Below are 22,287 nucleotides of genomic sequence, written 5' to 3'. Positions count from 1 at the left end.
AAATAATCTGGATTAATGATTATGTCACGATAATAATCAAAGATTCTGACAGTTTAAACATGGAACTTATAAGATTAAAATGATAAGTATTCATAACCAGAACATTTTAAAGAGTTGCTTTAGTCTTGTACTTTGTCATCAGTGAAAATGATGACACTTCAGTGGAGAATATTCTGGATGCGCAGGGCCGTCGACTGAAATTTGGGGGCCCAGGGAAAGAAGTCACACATGGGCCCCTCTAATGCAAATGAATAGGAAGAGAGTCCAATTTTGGGCCCTTTGTTCCTCCTGTCAACTCCCCTGTGGATAAGTCACTTTTTTCTACACATTCTGCTGATATAATGGAGATTATCTTTGTTGCCGATGAAATAAAATGATTATTGTCGACCTTTTTATCCCAGAGTGCACTGGTTTTCCTGTTTACAGTTATTGATAAAAAAAAAACATTATTGTGATACAGTTGAAATATTTAATTTGTCTATTTTTGTTTGTATCATTTTGCCATTTTTTCCTCAAATTAATAAAAAAAACACTTCAAATAATTGTAAAAAGTGAAAAATAGTTTCTTCCACTCTCAGAAAACATCAACACAAATGAAAAATGGGCCTTTTAAGTCGACAAAAGTCAAACCAAACCTGATTTGCATGGAGCCTGTGCAGCTCGCTGTGGTTTTCAAAACACATTTCCAAAAGTCTGCAGCAGCTCGTGTTCACAGTAAACACAGATTTCAGAACTCTTTTAATAAAGCAGATAATAAAGAGCCGTGTAAAATGAGCGTCGGGGGCCGGCGCGGCGTGGAGCCCCTCTTTGGCTCCGCCGCTCTGTCAGAGGTCTGTCAATCTGCAGCTGCTGTCTGTGATAAACGCCCCCTGCTGGGCGGGGACCTTCTAAACAGGCTCTGACTGTACTTCAGTCACACTGAGACCAAACCGCACTGACATTCTCATTTCATCTTTGTCTTAGTCCCAGTTTCATTCATCTCCACAGAGCAGATATTTATCAAACCACGTCTCCACAGAACAATCACAATCTAATAAAAACACCACGGCTTCTGTTCAGGCGCCGCCGTCTTTTATTTAATCACCAACTTTATACGATAAGAATGAAACAATTATAATAGAGCAAAGTCAAAATATTACAGAAGTTCAAATGGAAATGAGGAGAAATGAAGCCAGTGAGAGAATCATGAAGGACATCGCCTCTTTAAAAAAACGACTTTACTGTGGATGAAAACAAATAAACACAATAAAAACATTATTTACATCTATATTTACTCTGTATATTTATAAATGTGACAGTCCTCCAGTCCTCGTCTCTACTGACCTGTCCAGATTGAGTTTATGGGCTAACATCCTCCAGTCGTTGCCCCTCGTCTGTGGAGCGTCCAGACTCCCGCACAGCTTCTGCCTGATGGACACGGGGATCCTGAAGGCGTTGGGTCCGACCAGCGTGGTGATGTTACTCGCCGGGTCCAGTAGCGACGTGTCGATACTTTGAGACTCCTAAAGATTTAGAAACAAAGAAGGACGAGCGCGTTAAGAAACGGACACGGCGTGGACTGGACAGTGGTCAGGGACATAACGGTCAGTTAGACGGACATATTGATGTTTTAACGAGGTCTTTTAACTCTTTTGGCGCAGGGAGGGTGAGTGGGTCTGTGTTGGCGTCAGAAGAAGGAGCAGTGAATAAAACAGATGAACGGGCATCTGAGCGTATTTCATCTCATTAGCGTTCACCGCTCGGGCTCCTGTCCAGACGGCTCCTGTGGACTGGACGGCACGAGGATGGACAATGGTCATTTATTTGGACTTTATTGGCGCCACGTATCAAAAGCCTCGAAGTCAAATGGAATTAAAGACGACTCAGGCCAGGAGTTTGGGTCGATGGTTCTATCTCCACTGTGACTTTGGTTTATCGATGTAAGACAGGAAGAAAGAAAGAGAAAGAAAGAAAGAAAAAGAAGGGGAAAGGAAGAGAAATCCTAATCTAAACCTGACCAAGAATCAAGACAGGAACTGGCAAGAAAACATGATTCGTGTTTTGGTGTTAATATAAAACGAGGCTGATAATACGATGATGATGATGACGGTGTAAAAGGTGAGACCTTCACAAACCTCTGACAGTGTGGTGTCCAGCTGGAAGATCTGACCCTCTCCCTCCACCTGCCGGACACAGACTTTACAGCTCAGCTCCACCGTGCTGAGGCAGAACCGCTCCAGGGTGAAGCAGCAGTGAAGGTTCCTCTGAGAACCTGTCCACACCTGCTGAAAGGACAGCTCCTGTGGACATGAGAGACAAGGTGAGACCAGAGGAGACCAGGAGAGACCAGGAGAGACCAGAGGAGACCAGGAGAGACCAGGAGAGACCAGAGGAGACCAGGAGAGACCAGGAGAGACCAGGTAGGACACAGGAAAGACCAGGAGAGACCAGAGGAGACCAGAGGAGACCAGAGGAGACCAGGAGAGAGCAGAGGAGACCAGGAGAGACCAGAGGAGACCAGGAGAGACCAGAGGAGACCAGGAGAGACCAGAGGAGACCAGGAGAGACCAGAGGAGACCAGGAGAGACCAGAGGAGACCAGAGGAGACCAGGAGAGACCAGGAGAGACCAGAGGAGACCAGAAGAAACACAGGAGAGACCAGAGGAGACCAGGAGAGACCAGGAGGGACCAGGAGAGACCAAGACAGACCAGGAGAGACCAGAAGAGACCAGAGGAGACCAGGTGTCCTGAATATGTATTAAACAGGTTATGTTCATGTCGTAGTGTTTGATGATCCCATAACTTTTTTCTGTTTTCAAAGAACTATCCAATGATCTACCAGAGTTAAACCTCATCATCGTTGGGTTTGGGGGTTTGGTTCCACAAACGTGTCATATTAATCGTGTCCTTTCAGCTGAGAACAACCACGTCTTCTGTTCTGTCCAGGGTCTGTATAAAGACGTGGACCGAGTGTGACGCCACCACAACGTTCACCTCCAAATGAAGCTCCTCGAGGCTGGAGCAGGTACAGCGGCCGTCAGTTTAGCTCTGTCCATTTAAATAATCTATGGTTCTGAAGAAAAAATCTATTTGCTGATGGAGAAGACGATTTATTTAGAGAGACATTAACCGTAGACCAGGTGAGTCTGACACTTAAACATCTCATTTCACCACCGAGTTTCTATCTCTATTTTAAACTAGATGGAGTTCATAATGTCGTGACGTTAACAGCGACTTACCTGATATTTCGCCACTAATTTGCTCTTCCACGACGTGTGCAGGACGTCGTGGAGGGACAGTCTCAGGTTGTGGGTGCTGTCTTTGAAGTTAAGGGTCTTTGGTTCATCCAGCAACTTCCCCCCCATTTGTTTTTCCATTTGTAGAACTTCCTGAATGACAAAACGAACAAAACATGAAGTATAAACAATAAACTGTACTGTGTGAGTGTCTGACGTGACTGCCGTGGACTAAAGTGAAGATAATATAAACTTAAGGATGTGTTAGCTTGAATTTACGGGCGTCTGTTAGCGTGCACGTGCCGTCTTTGACTGTTTTCACCTTTGCAAAGATTCACACCTCCTACTGAACATCTGCTAACGACGGCAACACAAACACCGAGCTGCATTTCCACATTAACATTCAAACGAGGAAAAAATAACCACGTTTTTACCTTCAGCGCGTCCTGGTTGTCGTCGAGACAGTAGACTCGGATGTGGTACTCCATGGCGGGGCAGGTCACGGGCCCGAAAATGGCGAGTTTGAGGCGTTTGGTGGTGGACGCGCTCAGAGACTGTCCCACCAAACAGTACGTCCCCAGCGTCTCGGTGAGAATGTGACAGGCCTCGTCGTCCATTTGGATGTAGCAGGGCGTGGTGAAGTTCTCCTCGCCGACCACGACCACGTCCTGGGGAAAAAAAAAAACAGGATGAAAACAACGTGTTCATCGCCAAAGCGTTTGAACCAGGGTGTACGTGTCATCTTTCAGACGGGAAATGTGAAATAAAAAGTCAAAATACATCAATAAATCTGCAAATCAAGTTTTAATCAGAAGTGAGTTGTTTTTTTCTGAATATCTTAAACATCTCAGAGCTGTCTAAGCCTCAGATGGAACTGTATCAATCCAAGACAAAATGTTATTGGTTTTTCTGGAGTGAAGCTGCTGAAGGTAACGCCCACTCGCAGCACTGGTTTAGAAGAGAGCAGGCACATGATTTGTCTTATTATTACTGTTCATATCTTTTTTGACCCAGGATATTTATTTATTTATTTATTACTATTATTATATTAAATTTTTTTGATCTGGGATATTTATTTATTTATTACTATTATTTTATTTTATTTTTTTGATCTGGGATATTTATTTATTTATTTATTACTATTATTATATTTTATTTTTTGGATCTGGGATATTTATTTATTTATTACTATTATTTTATTTTATTTTTTGGATCTGGGATATTTATTTATTTATTTATTACTATTATTTTATTTTATTTTTTGGATCTGGGATATTTATTTATTTATTACTTTTATTTTATTTTTTATTTTTTTGATCTGGGATATTTATTTATTTATTACTATTATTTTATTTTATTTTTTTATTTATTTAACGCAAGACATACAAACATAGTGACCACACGTATACAATAGTGACAAGTGGTGATGGGACAAAGACATTACACGGTTTGTCGACGTAACAGCCATTTACCATTGTATGTGACAAGTTTGTGTTGTGTTTTTGTGCGTGTTTGTGTGTTTGTGTGTTTGTGTGACATTTCTATGATTTTGGAGAAGGATAAAGTGGAGATGGGAGAGGAGGAAGCTAGTACAAGTCATCTGTGAGAAAGGAAGATATAGAGAATTTAGATGGGAAGAAAAAGGAGGAAAAAAAACAAAGAAAAAAATTAATAATAATAGCAATAGTAAAAAAAAGACAGAAATAAATAAATAAAATTTAAAAAAATTAAATTAAATTAAAAATAATAATAATAATAAAATAAATAATAGTAACAATAGCAATAATCATAATTTAGGAGCCACTTTTAACACATTACTGTTCATATCTTGAGTTTACGGACAAAATAGTGAAATAAAAACCCCAGGATCATGTAGAGGGTTAATACGAACATTTAAGACCAAAATGACGAGTCTGACAGCAGCAGGTACAGATAGAAACTGATCTGGAGCGTCTGTGCTCACTTCCTGTTTGGAACGCGGCGGCGGCGAGTAGCAGGTTAGCCATGTCCATTTATATAAACAGTCTACGCTCTGAACCAAGTATGACAACTGGTTTAAGAAATGGGGAAATGGGGAACGGTCGTCACAAACACCTTCAAAACTGGAACAAACTGCTTGGCTGAACCCGCTGAATTCTTGCGAACGGCGGTAATGCTCGTATTCGTTGACCTTCGTAACTGCCAAAACGTAAGAGCACATTTTTCCTCAGCTGTATTTCTAAACACTCTCATTATTTCTAATTCCTCCCTGGTGTAATCCAAACACTCCAGTGAGAAACAAGGCATACATTCAACTTAATATGAGAGACAGAAGAGGAATTACAGCGTTCCATTGTGAGGCGGCCCTTTTAACACTAGTATTATGGCTGATCATTAGAGTCCTTAATAGCTCCGCCGGGACGCCATCGCGGCTCCGTATTGGGGAATAATTAGAACACACGCTGGAAAAGTCGGCTTGCGCTTCAAACGTTCAAGTGTATCAGAACAAATAAACAAAACTGTGAACCAACACAATCCCTCAGCATCTTGTATTCACTGTTTCAGAACGCGTTTGTCAGGCGCTAACGGCTGGCACGATGCGTCTTTGTAGGAAGCGCGCTGAAGCAGAAAGCCACATGTTCTCATTATCTGACCTGCTGGCTTAATCATGATCACCAGCATGGAAGCTCAGGACGACGTAGATCTGTACACGCTCGCATCACGGCGACGCAGCTCCCTCACGGGGACAAAGTCAGGGCCATAGACTGGTTATGTAAAAGGATGAGGCTAAACCTGCTAGCGATCCAAACAGGAAGTGGTCATGGACGCACTTCCAGCTCCATCGACTTTGACTGAGTCCAATTCACTTCACTGCTGCTTCAGACTCATTTTGGTCTTAAATGTTTGTATTAACCCTCTACATGATCCTGGGGTTCATTTTTTTGAGTTATTTTCAGTTTCAGTTTATTTCAGACGTGTCTGGGGAGAGGGAAGTCTGGGAGTTCCTGCTTAGACTGCTCCCCCCGCGACCCGGCCCCGGATAAGCAGAAGAAAATGGATGGATGGATATTTTCTGTTTATTTTTTCAATTTCGAGTTATTTTGAGTTTTTGTTGTTTTGTTTTTTTGAGGTTGTTTCTTTAGTTTATTTTCTTTTTTTTGTTTTGTTTTTTTAGGGGGGGGGTTAGGTGTTTTTTGTTTTTTTTTAGTTATTTTGACTTTTTTGTTATTTTTATTATATTTTTTGCTATTTTGAGGTTGTTGATTTGTTGTTTATTTTGTTTACTTATTTTTTGTTATTTTGAGTTTTTTCGTTTGCTTTATTTATTTATTTTTTTAGTTATCGTGAGTTTGTTTTTGTTTTTTTGTTTTTTTTAACTGTCCTCTCTCTGTTTTGGTCTTAAATGTTCATATTAACCCTCTACACGATCCTGGGGTTTTTATTTCACTATAACACCAGGTTTGATTGACAGCGTTGCTAAGCGTCCGCTCCATTTTAAACCAGTGATGTGGGCGGAAAGGGGCGTGACCTTCAACAGCCTCGCTCAGGATTGGCTCTTTGGTTGCTATGATACTCATGGTCAGAAACTCTGCCTTAAATCCGCCGCTTCACCTGCTCCAGCCTCGATGAGCTTCATTTGGAGCTGAAGCGGTGGGCGACGTCACACTTTTACACTTTTACTTATGTTAATCAGACGGTTTAAAGTCGGTGTACAGCGCATGCACCACTAATACTACAAATCCCAGAATGCTTTGCTCGTACGCTGCAGTCGAGACCAGAGAGCGCTCCTCCTTTTCTGTTGAGACTCATTAGCGACGAAGCTACTGGTCACCTCGGCTAAATGAACTGCTACGGAGATAGACATCATTTATTTTATTTATTTTAGTAAGAAATAAATACTACAGATGTGTCTTTTATTTCAAGTTTAATTTCTTTTACTTTTTTGTTATATCAAGCTCAAGTTGTTCCAGATGAAAAGGTTAAAAATCACACAGTAAATTTTTCAATAAATACCGAGTTTGGCCATGGATTTGTGTCAGTTTTTAATTTTCTGAGTTTGACGAGTTTAAGGTTCGAGTTTACATTGACGTTAGACAAGTCGTTAAAGATGATTAAGTTTAGGATCAGATTTAAAAGGACGTCCCGTAAAAAATAAAAGGTGACCACAGTGAACACGAGTGGAAATGAGCTTCGTCTGGGAGGTAAATCTGTTAAAAATGTGAGACAATGAGTTCTTCAGACGCCGCTTGAGCCTCCGCGGCGAATCCTTCTTTTGACAGAGCGTCTCGGCTGTAGCGATATTTCTGCCGTCGTCACCGCGGCGGCGTCCGTCCTCAGAGGGAAACGCTCGTACAGGTGAGGAAGCTGCTGTCACCTCGGATATTACCATCTGCATCTGTGACGGGCCGCAGATGTAATCAATAGTTATTTTCCCTTAAAATACTGAGTTTACACGGCGCTTTATTGGCGGCCCTCGAGTCATCCGTCAATGTCACGGCTCCTATCGGCAACATCGGCCGCCAAACGCCGCGCTCACTTCCTCAAAATGTCGTTTCAGACATTATAAGCAGAAACCTTATATTGCCTCCTGCGATGAGCTCCAGAAATATATCGCTGAGGCTCAAATGAAACTTTCTTTTTCATGGTATAATTACAAAATCAAATTGTCAGATTGTTTTCACCTGACTGTGCGACGCCTGTGTGGATTTTCACTTTGTTCCTCATATGAAACAAAGATTGTGAAGATTTGGCGTGTGATACGTGACCGGGTTTGGGAACGTGGGAGATGCAATCAGATGATCTTATCCTTGTAATAACTTTCTGTTTTTGTGAGCTGGAAAAGTGAAATAAAATACAGAAGCGAGAAAACAGGTGAACGGCGGAAAATCTTCACGCGGAGCCCTTTGGCGGCGGCACTTATCATCATCAACGCGGTTAATGATTGAGCCTACGGGCGCGCGGCTTCAGGAACAGCGCCAGCTCGCAGCAAAACAAAAACACAGACTTATAAAGCAACAGTCTGGGGAAATGCAGTCGCTCCACGTTCTATTAGAGGGAAAACCTTCGCTGCACCTGGCGACAATCGGCTTTCGTCTGTATCCGCAAAATCCACGAGCGGATTGATCTTTAAAAGCCAATTTGAAGTCATTGTTTGGATAATAAAAGTGTACACTGGTCCCTCGTTATGTCGCGGTTCATCCTTCGCGGTCTCGTTGTTTTTTCGCAGATGTTTTCACGCTTTTTGAACGTGTATCGTGCTCTGCGTCCGGACCGGCCAAGGCACTGCAGACCACCGCCAATTGTTTAATTCATACATAATAATGCTGCAGATTCACAGAGCGTTGATATTTTGTTCTAAATGCTGTTTTCTGTTATTATTAAAATGTCTTAGAACTGTTATTCAAGTTTTACGTAAATATGTTACCGTCACTTTAAGAGCGACTGCGTGGACGAGGAAAAGAGCACACGCCCGGGAAACATGATAAATGTTTTTTCTTACCATAGTATTGTTTATTTTTGAGACTTGGTTTGATTATTTCTGTAAAAAAAGGATTTTGCAAAGCTGTGAATTTAGAGAAAATGTTAACACCTGTGTGAGAAAAGTGTATAAAGTGTGTGGTGAGGGGTTTTACAGACAAAAACAGAGAGAATAATGTAAAAAATAAAGCTGATACTTCACGGATTTCAACTATTGCGGGTTATTTTTGGAACGTAAACCAGGGACGACTGTAAACACCAGCGCCGCAAGTGTTTAGTGTAAAAAAACAGCCTCCTCCTCCTCGTAGTTTTATAATTCAGCTTAAACGCTCTGTTCCTGTTCCCCATTTTTTCTCTCCTGCCCTGTTCCTTCCCTCCCTCACCTGCCTGAGTCTGGAGCTGGGCGGAGTTCCTGGCTCCTCCCACACACACCTGCATCCCATCAGCGCAATCATCGCCACCTGCCGTGGATAAGAGGAGCCAGGACCAAACACTCGGCGCCAGATCGTCCGTGTGTCTACATCCTGCTTCCTGGACCGTCCCGGCTCCCTCGCTCCCGGCTCCGCTCCGAACCCCGATTCCCAGCCCTGGTACTGTCTTGTCTACGTCCCTGCGCTCCACGACCCCTGACCCCGGCTCGTAACTCCCGCTCATCGCCAGATCGACCCTCGTTACTGAACTGTCTGTCACTTCTGTAAATAAACACTGTAAACATTCCCCGAGTTCTGCATCTTTTGGCCCAATTTACGACATGAAGTCCTAATAATAACAGATCCCGTTGATATTTCGTGGTCGTGGTCGTGGTCGCGGTCTCTTACCTCCCACTGGTTCTGCGGCGACAGACTCTTGAGCTGGATGAGCCAGTCCTGCTGTCCGTCGCACACGGCGCAGTGGTGCATGGTGATGATGACGGGTCGGGTCAGGAGGGCTCCGGGGGGCCCGCAGCTGACCACCGGACTCAACACGGTCTGTCCGTCGTCCAACGAGGGTCTGGAAGGAACAAACACGACAAAGTGGACACGTGTTAAGGCCTGACGACGTGGCGGAGCTCGAACGTGGCGGCGGCGTGCGTTACCTCATGTTGTCCTTCCTCTGGACGGTCACGTACATTTCGTAGACTCGGCCCTGAGGGACGGCGCCCGCTGGAACCAACAAGCTCACCCCTGGAGAGGACACGGAGACAAAACGAGTTAGAGGGGGCGGGGCTTATCTGCGCAGGGGCGTCAAACTCAATTTCACCGAGGGCCGCATCAGCAAAATGGTTCGTCTCAAATTTGCAAAGATATAAAAAATATGTGTAACTGCGTAAGTCCTGATAAACTGACATTTTAAGAGAGTCATACATTTAAATTTACCTTGTCACGGGCCACATAAAATGACATGGCGGGCCGCATTTGGCCCCCGGGCCTTGAGTTTGACACATGTGACAGACGGTGTAAAGACGTGGACAAAATGAGTGACGTCAGCGCAGCGTTCAGCCCGAAATGACGCTCAACAAGGCTAACAGTTACAGCGGCTAATCTGGAGCGGAGTTTATATTTGGAATTATGGCCGTGAGTATCATAGCAACCAAAGAGCCAATCAGGAGCGAGGATGTTGAAGGCCCACATCACTGTTTAGCAGTGAAGGACGCCTGATTTGTCTGTTATTAACGTTTATATCTTGAGTTCAATGTAAAGCGAATTGGAGCCAGAGTCGATGGAGCAGGAAGTGCGCCCATGATCACTTCCTGTTTGTTTTGCGGCGGTTAGCTAGCAGGTTAGCGACGTCCATTTATATAAACAAACTATGGACGAGTATTAACATTTTCAGCCCCAAATACCAGAAATTAGACACCACCAACTCAACTATTACAGACAAATTATGCGACGTCGTGACTTTCTAAACGTCAAAGCTTTTGAAAAATGGAGAATTCAGATTTTGAGTCTTTACGTCGTGTTTGTCGACGTTACGGTCACACGGCGGTGACTCGGTCAAAAGCAGCGGTTTGTGGAGTTCATCTCTAAAAACGACGGGTTCACGGTCGCGGGTTTTGTTTTTGATTCTTTATTTCAAACAGGTTCATGTCGTCCACCTGAAAATATGACGTCATAAAAAGGTAAAGCGTGATCCTGACCACCAGGGGGCGCAGTCCTGACAGAGGAGAGCTGCTATTGACCATAAAAACATTTGTTTGTTTCTAGAACTAAATAGAAACGTTATGAAAGGATAAGACACGAGAAAAAACATCTGACCATCTGAAATCAGTGACCTAAGCATCTGATCCCACTGTCCAGTTTATTCCCACTTTCCAGTTTATGTCCACTGTGCAGTTTATGTCCACTGTCCAGTTTATACACTGCCCTGTCCAATTTATGTCCTGTTCTGTCCAGTTTATGTCCTGCCAAGTCCAGTTTATATCCACTGTCCAGTTTAAACTCAGCTCTGTCCAGTTTATGTCTTGCGCTGTCCAATTTATGTCCAGCTCCGTCCAGTTTATGTCCTGCTCTGTCCAGTTTCTATCTTCTGTCCAGTTTCTGTCCTGCTCTGTCCAGTTTATGTCCAGCTCTGTCCAGTTTCTGTCCTGCTCTGTCCAGTTTCTATCTTCTGTCCAGTTTCTGTCCTGCTCTGTCCAGTTTATGTCCAGCTCTGTCCAGTTTATGTCCAGCTCTGTCCAGTTTCTATCTTCTGTCCAGTTTCTGTCCTGCTCTGTCCAGTTTATGTCCAGCTCTGTCCAGTTTATGTCCAGCTCTGTCCAGTTTCTATCTTCTGTCCAGTTTCTGTCCTGCTCTGTCCAGTTTATGTCCTGCTCTGTCCAGTTTATGTCCTGCTCTGTCCAGTTTATGTCCTGCTCTGTCCAGTTTCTATCTTCTGTCCAGTTTCTGTCCTGCTCTGTCCAGTTTATGTCCAGCTCTGTCCAGTTTATGTCCAGCTCTGTCCAGTTTCTATCTTCTGTCCAGTTTCTGTCCTGCTCTGTCCAGTTTATGTCCTGCTCTGTCCAGTTTATGTCCAGCTCTGTCCAGTTTATGTCCTGCTCTGTCCAGTTTCTATCTTCTGTCCAGTTTATCCTCAGCCTGACCCCTGCAGTTTCCTAATGTACTTTTCTCTCATGTTTTTCTCCGCTGCCTCATTGATTTCCCTCGTCCTTGTGCTGGACTTTTCAGAAGGTGACGGACAGCTCCTCGCGCTAAAGCCGACCGGCCAATCACAGCGGAGCCAGAGGGACTTCGAGCTGCGCCACGGTCTTCAAAGAACCGGCCAAAATGCATTTTAAGAAGGAAAAATAGCAAACGGCCACAAAATATTTAATTACGACGACACATAAACAGATCAAATATCGGACGGTCTTCCTCTCTGACCGTCGGACGATGAGGCGGCGGCGGCGGCGGCGGCGCTCAAACCCGCAGCTGAGAACATTTAGCGAGAATCAAACCCAAAATGACAGAAACCAGAGAGGAGCTTTAAACGTGTGGACATGAATCTGCAGAGCCTTTACAAACAGCCCCGTGTTTGAAGTGAGGACAGAGGAGTAAATGGAAGCACCTCCCCGTCACCGCGCCCGCCTCCCGCTCCCACCTCCTCCCACCTCCCGCTCCCGGGTTATCCATCAAACGCCCGACTGTGCGCTGTCATTATCCTGATGACTTACATATGGTGTGGCCTATTTATTTCAAAGTCACGAGGGTGAAATGTTGACGGAGGTAAAGAAAATGACGTCAGGACAAAAAGACGCACGTGTTTAGTGTCGTGTGATAAACTGTGTGTGTGTTCAGTGTGTGTGTTCAGTGTGTGTGTTCAGTGTGTGTGTTCAGTGTGTGTGTTCAGTGTGTGTGTTCAGTGTGTTAAGACAGATTTAACATGTTTTTAATGTGAAGGATGTGATTAGATGAATAAACGGGCTCTGGGTGCAGAATTTGAGGGTCTGGCTCTGGCAGCGACTCACGAGTGTAACACAAATATAAATGACTCACTGTTGTATGGACGTCTGCAGGTGTGTGTGTGTGTGGGGGGGGTGTGGGGGTGTGTGTGTGTGTGTGTTTCATCATTTTGTCTTTTTCAGTTGCATTTCCCTTTTTACTTTGACAAACCTCCGTCTGATTCGTCCTCCACTTTTTTATGTTCATGTAATGTTCCTCTCACTTGTAAATATGGACTCCATGTTGTAAATATTGACGTTTGCAAATAAAAAAATTAATAAAAAAAATAAAAAAATAAAACCAAATTAAATTACAAATAAAATAAAATACATTTTAAATAAATTTTAAATAAAAAGAATAAAAAATAAATACATACATAAAAATAAATACATGAAAATAAAAATAAAATAAATAGATAAAATAACATAACATCATAAATGATCAAGTGAATTAAAGTGACACTAACCAAAAGGAGTTGAAAATAAAAAAAAACAGTTATTGTGGAAATGTTAGACCAAGTGGGGACTCAAACCCGACGAGTCCGGGGCACTAAGTTGGGGCTTTTGACAGTTTTTAAATCTTCTGCCACTAGAAAATATACTCAATTTAATTTTGAACATCTTGGGGACCCCTGGGTTAGATCACTTCAGGGTAAAAAGAAAGAAAGAAAGCAGTGAGAATCCAGACGTCTGAACTGTTCGTACCTGAGTTGGGCACAATGAGGTGCCCGCCCTGCGAGCTGAAGGACCCCACGGCGGTGCAGGAGGGGTCCCGGGTCCGCAGCAGCGTCTGCGTGCGCCGCCCCATGGTGTCGCTCTGGTCCAGGAGGCTGTGGGGTAACTTAGGGGAGAGTTTGGAGGAGAACTCCCCCCCGAGGTCGTCCTGCGGGGTCACCAGTCCAGAGGAGTTGTACACCTTGATCTTCAGGTTGGGCAGAGGGTCCAGCAGAGGAGAGTTGGTCATCGGGATTTTGTCGGCCACGTCGTGAAGGGCGTACACCGGCCCGCGGTACATGGCCGCCGCAGACGTGAGGTCAGGAGGAGCGGTCAGGAGATCTGCTGTGGATGAGATGAAAGAGAAATGATGTTAAAGGATCAAACAAAAGAATCAAACACAGAATCGAGTTAATACGACGTCACTGAGGCTTCACCGTTTGACTTTCTCCTCAGGCGTTTCCCATGAAGCACCTGTGATTTAAAGCCACATGACGGAATCCACCTCTGACTTCACAGTATAGAAATGTACTTATCTCACATTTAGACATTTACAGGCGTTTTTATGGCAAAGGAAAAACAAATCCCATAATGCAGCTTTATGTCATGGGAATTAACTGTTCTGATGCATTTCCACCGCAGCAGCAAAACCAACACAGCCTCTACATCTTCGTCTCACATCACCTCCATATAGTCTCTCTAGAACCTTTCTAGTGCCTCCATAGATCCACCCTACATCCTCCACAGAACCTACCAAGAGCCCCCCTAGAACCTCTGCAGAGCCTCCCTCGTGCCTCCATAAAACCTCCGTAGAACCTCCCTAGAGCCTCCATGGAACCTCTCTAGAACCTCCTTAGTCTCCATAAAGCCTCCCTAGAATCTCCCTAGAGTCTCCCTAGTGCTTCCATAAAACCTCTCTAGAACCTGTCTAGTGCCTCCATAGATCCTCCCTACAGCCTCCATAGAACCTACCAAGAGCCCCCCCTAGAACCTCCACAGAGCCTCCCTAGAGTAGTAAGTCTAGAGAGAACCTGCCTAGAAACTCCTTAGTCTCCATAAAACCTCCGTAGAACCTCCACTGAGCCTCCCTAGAACCTCTTTAAAGCCTCCTTAGTCTCCGTAGAACCTCCTTAGAGCCTTCATAGAACCTCCCTTGAGTCTCCGTAGAACCTGCCTAGAACCTCCACAGATCCTGTCTATTGCGACTCTGGGGAGGAATTTTTCAGTTTATTTTTAGTCGGTTTATAAATCCTCATCACATCTTTGACCTTTCCTCCCTCCGTGGTCCAAACGCCCTCAGCGCCGCCGCGACGCTCCTCTAACAGTTTATTTGAACGCGTCCCGAAACGCCCACGTGAAAATGAAGCGTCCGGTGGCGATCGGCGAGTCCGTTCCTCTGGCGTTTCTCATTTGTTTGGAGCTCATTAGGGAAGTCCACGGCTCCACCTAAAGCATTACTCAGTGGGAGAAGTTCAGACCGCAGCTGTGATTCATGAGGAACAGATGGCGTCAGTCGCAGAAGGCTCTCCAGCAGGTACGAGGATGGATGTGCAGAGCTGCCACGTGGGCGGAGGGGGCAGTGGGGGCAGTGGGCACTCCGAAACCTGCCAGTTCTCCTCATCGCACACGATTTGTATTATCATAACGACGTCTGCAGAGGTCACTGCGCCGCTTCAACCAGAAATAACCCCGTGTGTGTGAAAGTGTTTGTGTTTGAGTCTTAGAGTCAAAATGGAGACAACTCAAGTCCCCCTCGTGTCTGCGGCTTTTATTACCGTAAATTTGGGACTATAGAGCCGCACCTGAACATGAGCCGCACCTGAACATGAGCCGCACCTGAACATGAGCCGCACCCGAACATGAGCCGCACCAGCTAAATTTGAAAAGATAATCAATTTTGTTCATATATAATCCGCGTGTTTTTGTGTTTTAACATGTGATATTTACACAGAAAGACAGTACACAGAAGGTTTTTGTTTTTATGTTATATTAGAGTCTATTTTTTTGTATATTTTTAATTATTTTTTTTTATTATGTTAAACTATTTATTATCTTGTTTTATTGCATGTACCACTTTCCTTCTTGTTCTTTAACTGTGCGGTGCAATACTGGAATTTCCCCACTGTGGGACTTGTACTCTCATCCTATTAATTTGTATTAGGGGGCCCATGTGAGACGTCTTGCCCCGGGGCCCCCAAATTTCAGTCGACGGCCCTGCTCATCCAGAATACTCTCCGCCCCCGTTACACCTGAAGGTCAAAGGTTAAATCCCAGCGGTGGATGAAGTACGTACTCCATTTTTAACAGGTACAGACGTGAAAAGTTAAAAAGTAAAAGTATATGTAAAAAAAACAGTAAAAAGTAAAAGTATTTCACTCGTTTAAAGTGTAAATGTGGTGATAATGACGAAAAATTGAGAAATATTTCGGTCACAGCAACAAAACAAATCAATTTCTTACGAATTTTGTTTCGTTTATGGATTTGAATTTAGTTTTTATTTATTTTTTAATTTTAGTTTAGCTCAAAATCGAAGCTTAAACTTTTAAACTTTAGACGTTTCCACAAACACGGTAAAAAATAATCCCTTAAATCAGATGAAAAGTACTTTTTACTTTTGAGTCCTGTTCAAAAATGTAGTGGAGAAAGTACAAATACTGCTCTCAAATGTACTGAAGTAAAAGTAAAAAGTACACACTGTAAAATGTACTTCAGTAAAATACAAATACGTGAAAATTCTACTTAAATGCAGCCCTTTACTCCTCGAATTTGAGTTTAATCTTAATAATAATAATAATATAGATAATGTAAAGGCGTAAATTAGCGCCCCCTGTGGTCAAACGCTGACACTGCACCTCCTCCGTTTCTCGTGGATTACATAACCGCACACAAAGAGCCAAACCTTTGCGCGCCGTCTTGATGCTGACTGGCTGGAACCCTCCGTTGAGCGCGGACGAGTCGATGATGTCGGAGTCGAAGTCGCGGTGGTTCTTCCTGTAAACGAAGAGCGCCACGGCCACGGAGATGACCAGGCACATGATGACCGCTATGACGATCCCGACGTACAGGGCCACGTCGTCCGTGCTGGGCGCCACTGCGAACGAGACGGGACAAACAGAGAAACGGCGATGAGTCAAAACCCCATGGGACATTATCGCCACATTAATATCCTGCTTTAAAACGAGCCGGATATGAAAGTCCATCCAAATTAAACGTCTTTCGCCCGGTTTTCGAGGGATATTGCCCCGTGATCTCGTTATTTATGACTTTGATTAATGTGGATGTGGATAAAGAGAAAAACTAAGAACAATTTACGTTATTATCATTTTATTAATATTATGATTTGACCCTTTGACCCCGAACGAATAAACACAGATTTACACATGACCAGAGTATCATAGCAACCAAAGAGCCAATCAGGAGCGAGGAGCCCACATCACTGGTTTAACACGGAGCGCACGCAATCAAACCTGTTGCTAACGCTAACAGGAAGTGACGTCGGGGAAAGAAGGACCTGATTTGTCTGTTATTAATGTTCAGATCTTGATTTACAGACACAATAGTGAAATAAAAACCCCAGGATCATGTAGAGGGTTAATACGAACATTTAAGACCAGAATGAGTCTGAAGCAGCAGAGACAGAGAGAGGACAGAGGGGGCGCTGTTTATCAACAAAAAAAGAAAAAAATGTCAACTCAAAAAAACAAAAAAACAAACAAACTCAAAATAACAAAAAATAAATAAATAAATAAATAATAAGAAAATAAACAACAACAATAAAACTCAAAATAACTAGAACAAATTATAATAAAAAATATCTTAAAAAAACAAACAACCTAAAAAACAAAAAAACAACAAAAAAACCCAACTCAAAAAAAAAAAAAAAAAAAAAAAAAATATTAAAAAGAAAAAAAAAAGAACCCCAGCATCATGTAGAGGGTTAATACGAACATTTAAGACCAAAACGAGTCTGAAGCAGCAGAGACAGGGGACAGGAAACACAGTTTTTACAAAGAAAGTGAAATGGAGCCGACACGGTTAAGGTTAAAGTACAACTGGTACTACAACTGTAAGTACAACTGCCCCTCACTATATCGGGGTTCATCTTTCATGGGCTCGCTGTTTCGTGGATTTTTTTAGTCCAGTTTTGCATGTTTTTATTTACAGCGTCTGAACGTGCATTGTGTCGTGCGTCCTGATTGGCTTGGACATTGGATCTCAGTGTGACTCTGAAGTGCTGTACGTTTGCAATTTGTTTTCTCCCCGACAAAACCCACAATGTCGATGAAACGTTCTGCACCGACAAAGACGCCTACGAAGGTTTGAACTTTGAGAGAGTTTAAACGAGAGAGAAATGTGAGAAAATGTTAACGCCTGTGTGAGAAAAGTGTATAAAGTGTGTGGTGAGGGGTTTTACAGACAAAAACATAGAGAATAATGTAAAAAATAAAGATGATACTTCGCAGATTTCACTTATTGCGGGTTATTTTCAGAACGTGACCTCGAGATAAACCAGGGACTTGTTTACTATACGTAATCTGGACAGAAATAACAGTAATAATCATGGTCGTTTTCGTCTTAAATCTTAAAAAAACAGTTAATAATGTTCTTGTTGCAGGAGAAAACACAAACATGATTAACGTAAAAGGCCGTTCCGACAGATTCCGGCGACGCCAGCCTTAACAAGCGGCGCCGCGGACCAGATCAAACGCAATGAACACGGAGATATAGACGTCGTCGTGTCTTAAACGACGGCGTGCTGAGCTGAAGTTCAGAGCGGAGTCGGCTTTGTTCTTACACAGTTCAGATAAGACGGAGGACGGCGTTTTTGCGTTTCTGCGGCGGGTCTTTCATGCGCCCCCTCTCCCTCCTCGCCGCGTTCTTTGTGTCCGGTTTTCCAGCTGGAGGAGCCTGAGTGATTAGAAGCGCCGGCGTGAAGCTCGGCCCCGCAGCCACTCATTAAAACAGCGGCGCCCTAATGGAGGCCTTCTGACAGTTTGAACTCCGCACGTCTGCTCAAGAATGTCCTTCACTGTCACCGGCGCCATGACAAACGAGGAGAAAACGCCGCGGTAAAAAAAAAAACAACACAGCGAGGTCGTGCGAGGGCGTCCGACGGGTTCGCGGAGCGGCGTGGGTTAATCTAAAACAACGATAACGATAATAAAAAACAGGAATAATCTGGATATCATGAGGCCAGGGGCGGCGCCAGATATTTTGGCGTGGAGAAGCTGATTGGGGGGGCTGAGGGGGGGCCCACGTCACATGTTAAGTTAAAATCTAAAGCCTCCTCTGGGTTTTTTTAAATGTCGTTTGCATCGTAGTGATTCCGAACACTCAAAATTTTAACCATTTGAATATTTTTGTTGACAAACGGAAACGGAAATGATAATTAAAACGAGGAAATATAAAGTTATCGATATTGACGCAAAGCAAAAAGTAAAAGCTGAAGTATCTGTGGATGCTTAAGTATTTTATTATTAGTTATAAATACATTTTGTACCGATACGTGTCCGTTTTACGATAAAAGTGCAGTGAAAATCTCGGGGAGCGCTGGTCGTTCTAAGAGAGGCCCGTGCCCCCTCGAGCCCCCTTCCCGCCGCCGCCCCTGCACGAGACTCAAAGTGCAGACGTGTAGTTGTTCAGTGGAATTGTCAGATTTGGTTGAATAATGATTTAAATTGGATTATAACGATTTGTAAAACAGCAGAAATGAGTTAGCGCCGGTTTTATCAGTGACCGGGTGCGATGTGTGCGTCACTTTTCTAAAATATATCGTTGTTTATGTCGTTTGCGGAGTTTGTCACACTCGTCAGTCTCTTCCTGCTCATTAACTCACGTGAAAAACATGTTTTTATTGTTTTTTGTTATATTTATTTCTTTATTTCAGCTCCACATGAGACAGTTGTGAGTCTGTGTTTGTAAATGACCAGCAGGTGGCAGCATCGCACAAGCAGATCCACACGTCGCTGTCAGGGCGCCGTGTGTCGGTGTGCGTCCGTGTGCGTCCGTCCCTCACTTTGCGTCTTTCTTCTCTCCTCAAACTCAAATATAACGAGTCGTGTGATGATCAGGAGTTTTGTTTTTGTTTGTTTTTAGTCTCCGCTGTAACTTATTCTCTCGTATCGATCGTTTTTTCTCGGCGAAGCTTCTCGTCCGACTGAACCTGGGGGAAGGTTCAAAGGTAAAAAAAAAAACGACGAAATGTCTCTGGGCATCGAAACACAAGTAACAAGGAATTAATACAGACTTTACGGACAGTCTGGAACATTTTTTATGCCCCGTTTAAGCCGGTTAAAGGCAAACGAGGGCCACAGATAAAAACAAATCATTCAAATTGATAATTAAAACAAGGAAATTAAACATATCGATATCAGAAATAAGCAAAACGCTGTAGAATCTGTTGACGTTCAAGTGTTTTTTTTATTTGTTTTGACCAAGCAGTCGCCTAAACACAACACAAACGTCTTTATTTTAACATTTTAGTGCAAAAAGACGAGTGTAAAACATAAGTCCAGCTCTTTATCGGGTTTTTAACGGAAAGGCGGCGCGTAGGGGGCGTGTCGTTAATTTAAATCACATTATTTTGGGGAGAAAAATCGAAAATAAAAGTCTATATCTGCAGCGAAAATAACAGCAGAGCTCATCGAATGTTGGATTGTGAAGTAGAATCGGTGATGAACAAGAACGACGACAAAAAACAGAACAAAAACAGAAAATATGTGGTCGTCTGATGTCGATTTGTGCGGCGTTTTTGACTCGTAATCCAGAGAACGACCTGGAGTTTGCAGCGTTCGCCGTAAAAAAACAGCTTTTTCTAAATTACCTTGAACTTTACGTCGTCTGTTCTTTTCTCACACGTTAAAATCACAAAGAACATCTGAAATTTTGAAACGTTACTATGGAAACGCCAAGATCAGTCTCCTTTTTTTTGTCTTTATTTAAACAGGGGAACCCCAAAGAGACGAATCACGCTGTTTTTAACGAGCGCCATGTTTAAAAAAGAGAAGAAAAATTAATAAAAACCAGTAAACACGTCGATTTAAAACATTAAAAACAGGAGAATGTACAAGTTTATCAGATTATTAAAATGCGATTGTGTCTGGACATGGGACGATATTAAAATTTCTCGATTATCGTGGCCAAAATAATCACGATAAACGATTATATCACGATAATTATTAAAGTTTCTGACAGTTTAAAATGTTCTGTGTATGAATAATTATGATTTTAATATTATGAAAAACTGTTCTGGTCTTGTACTTTATCATCAGTGAAAAAAACTACAATTTAGAGGAGAATTTTCTGGATGAACAGGGCCGTCGACTGAAATTTGGGGGCCCCGGGGCAGGACGTCTCACATGGGGCCCCCCTCTAAAACAAAGTCGCTTTTATAAAATGTCCCATGACGTCTCTAGTTTTGCTTTTCCTTGGATTTTGTTCCGTTTTTGTGAAGTAAAAACAGCGAAAAGCCCGTTTCCCGTCTCAGTTTTGTTGCGGTTCGTCGTTAGCCGTGCGCAGTCATGTGACCTGGGGTTAAATGTTCCGTATTAGTGATTTATAAGAGACGAAACGCGGCTCTGATGAAGCAGACGTACGTTTCACACGGATGTTCAAACCATATGAAGCTTTTTTCTTTTCATTAACAGATAAAACGTCTCGTCCTGTTACAGAGACGTCAAAGTGTCAGGCTCAAAGGCACAACAGAACACACAATACAGAACAAACACAACGCACAAAAACACACGATACAGAACAAACAACGCACAAAAACACACAATACAGAACAAACACAACGCACAAAAACACACGATACAGAACAAACAACGCACAAAAACACACGATACAGAACAAACACAACGCACAAAAACACACAATAGTCTGGGTTTGTGTGTGGAGTCTCTCCACACACGTCGCCCTCGGTTACACAACTTTCCATTTGCACTTTGAAGATAAAGAAGCGACGACCTGCTAAGTGTCGACATTAGAACGACTCACTTAGATTAAAAGAGACTTTGAACACGAGCCACGGACGGAGAGAAAAGAAGGGATTAGAGAGAGGAGAGAGAGAGAGGGAGAGAGAGAGGGAGACAGAGAGAGAGGGAGAGAGACAGAGAGGGAGAGAAAAAGACTGAGAGACACAGAGGGAGAGACAGTCTTTGAACACGAGCCATGGACAGAGAGAAAAGAAGGGATTAGAGAGAGAGAGAGGGGAGAGAGGGAGACAGAGAGAGAGGGAGACAGAGAGAGAGACAATGAGGGAGACAGAGAGAGAGGGAGAGAGAGAGAGACAATGAGGGAGAGAAAAAGACTGAGAGACACAGAGGGAGAGAGACAGACTTTGAACACGAGCCACGGACGGAGAGAAAAGAAGGGATTAGAGAGAGAGAGGGAGAGAGAGAGAGGGAGACAGAGAGAGAGAAAAAGACAGAGAGAGAGAGAGAGGGAGAGAGACAGCGAGGGAGAGAAAAAGACAGAGACACAGAGGGAGAGAGACAGACTTTGAACAGAAGCCACGGACGGAGAGAAAAGAAATGGAACTGAAGGGATTAGAGAGAGAGGAAGACAGAGAGAGAAAGAGAGAGAGACACTGAGAGAGAGAGACAGAGAGACACTCAGAGAAAAAGAGAAAAGAACAAGAAATGGAACTGAAGGGATTAGAGAGAAAGAGGAAGACAGAGAGAGAGAGACAGAGAGAGACACTGAGAGGGAGACAGAGAGAGAAAAAGAGAAAAGAACAAGAAATGGAACTGAAGGGATTAGAGAGAGAGGAAGACAGAGAGAGAGGGAGAGGGAGAGAGAGGGAGAGAAAAAAACTGAGAGAGACAGAGGGAGAGAGACAGTAGACGGAGCCATGGACGGAGAGAAAAGAAATGGAACTGAAGGGATTAGAGAGAGAGAGGAAGACAGAGAGAGAGAGACACTGCGAGAGAGACAGAGAGAGACACTGAGAGGGAGAGAGAGAGAGAAAGAGAGGGAGACAGAGAGAGACACTCAAAGAAAAAGAGA

General features: G+C 43.4%; 1 protein-coding gene across 2 annotated transcripts in view; it reads right to left on the bottom strand.

Annotated features, from left to right (window-relative positions):
- unc5cb (unc-5 netrin receptor Cb) overlaps positions 1-22,287 on the bottom strand; it is a 193,725-nt gene that overhangs the window by 592 nt on the left and 170,846 nt on the right. For both annotated transcript variants that reach the window (XM_055231815.1, XM_055231816.1), the window contains 8 exons: positions 16,181-16,372; positions 13,273-13,626; positions 9,748-9,835; positions 9,491-9,662; positions 3,650-3,883; positions 3,219-3,368; positions 2,115-2,279; positions 1,324-1,502 (listed from right to left, as the gene is read on the bottom strand). In XM_055231815.1, the coding sequence (XP_055087790.1) occupies positions 1,324-1,502; positions 2,115-2,279; positions 3,219-3,368; positions 3,650-3,883; positions 9,491-9,662; positions 9,748-9,835; positions 13,273-13,626; positions 16,181-16,372 (1,534 nt within the window). The remainder of the gene's footprint in view (positions 1-1,323; positions 1,503-2,114; positions 2,280-3,218; positions 3,369-3,649; positions 3,884-9,490; positions 9,663-9,747; positions 9,836-13,272; positions 13,627-16,180; positions 16,373-22,287) is intronic.

The sequence above is a fragment of the Periophthalmus magnuspinnatus genome, chromosome 23, assembly GCF_009829125.3.
Source record: "Periophthalmus magnuspinnatus isolate fPerMag1 chromosome 23, fPerMag1.2.pri, whole genome shotgun sequence".
Taxonomy (NCBI): Eukaryota; Metazoa; Chordata; class Actinopteri; order Gobiiformes; family Gobiidae; genus Periophthalmus; species Periophthalmus magnuspinnatus.
This window is presented reverse-complemented; position numbering and strand designations above follow the sequence as displayed.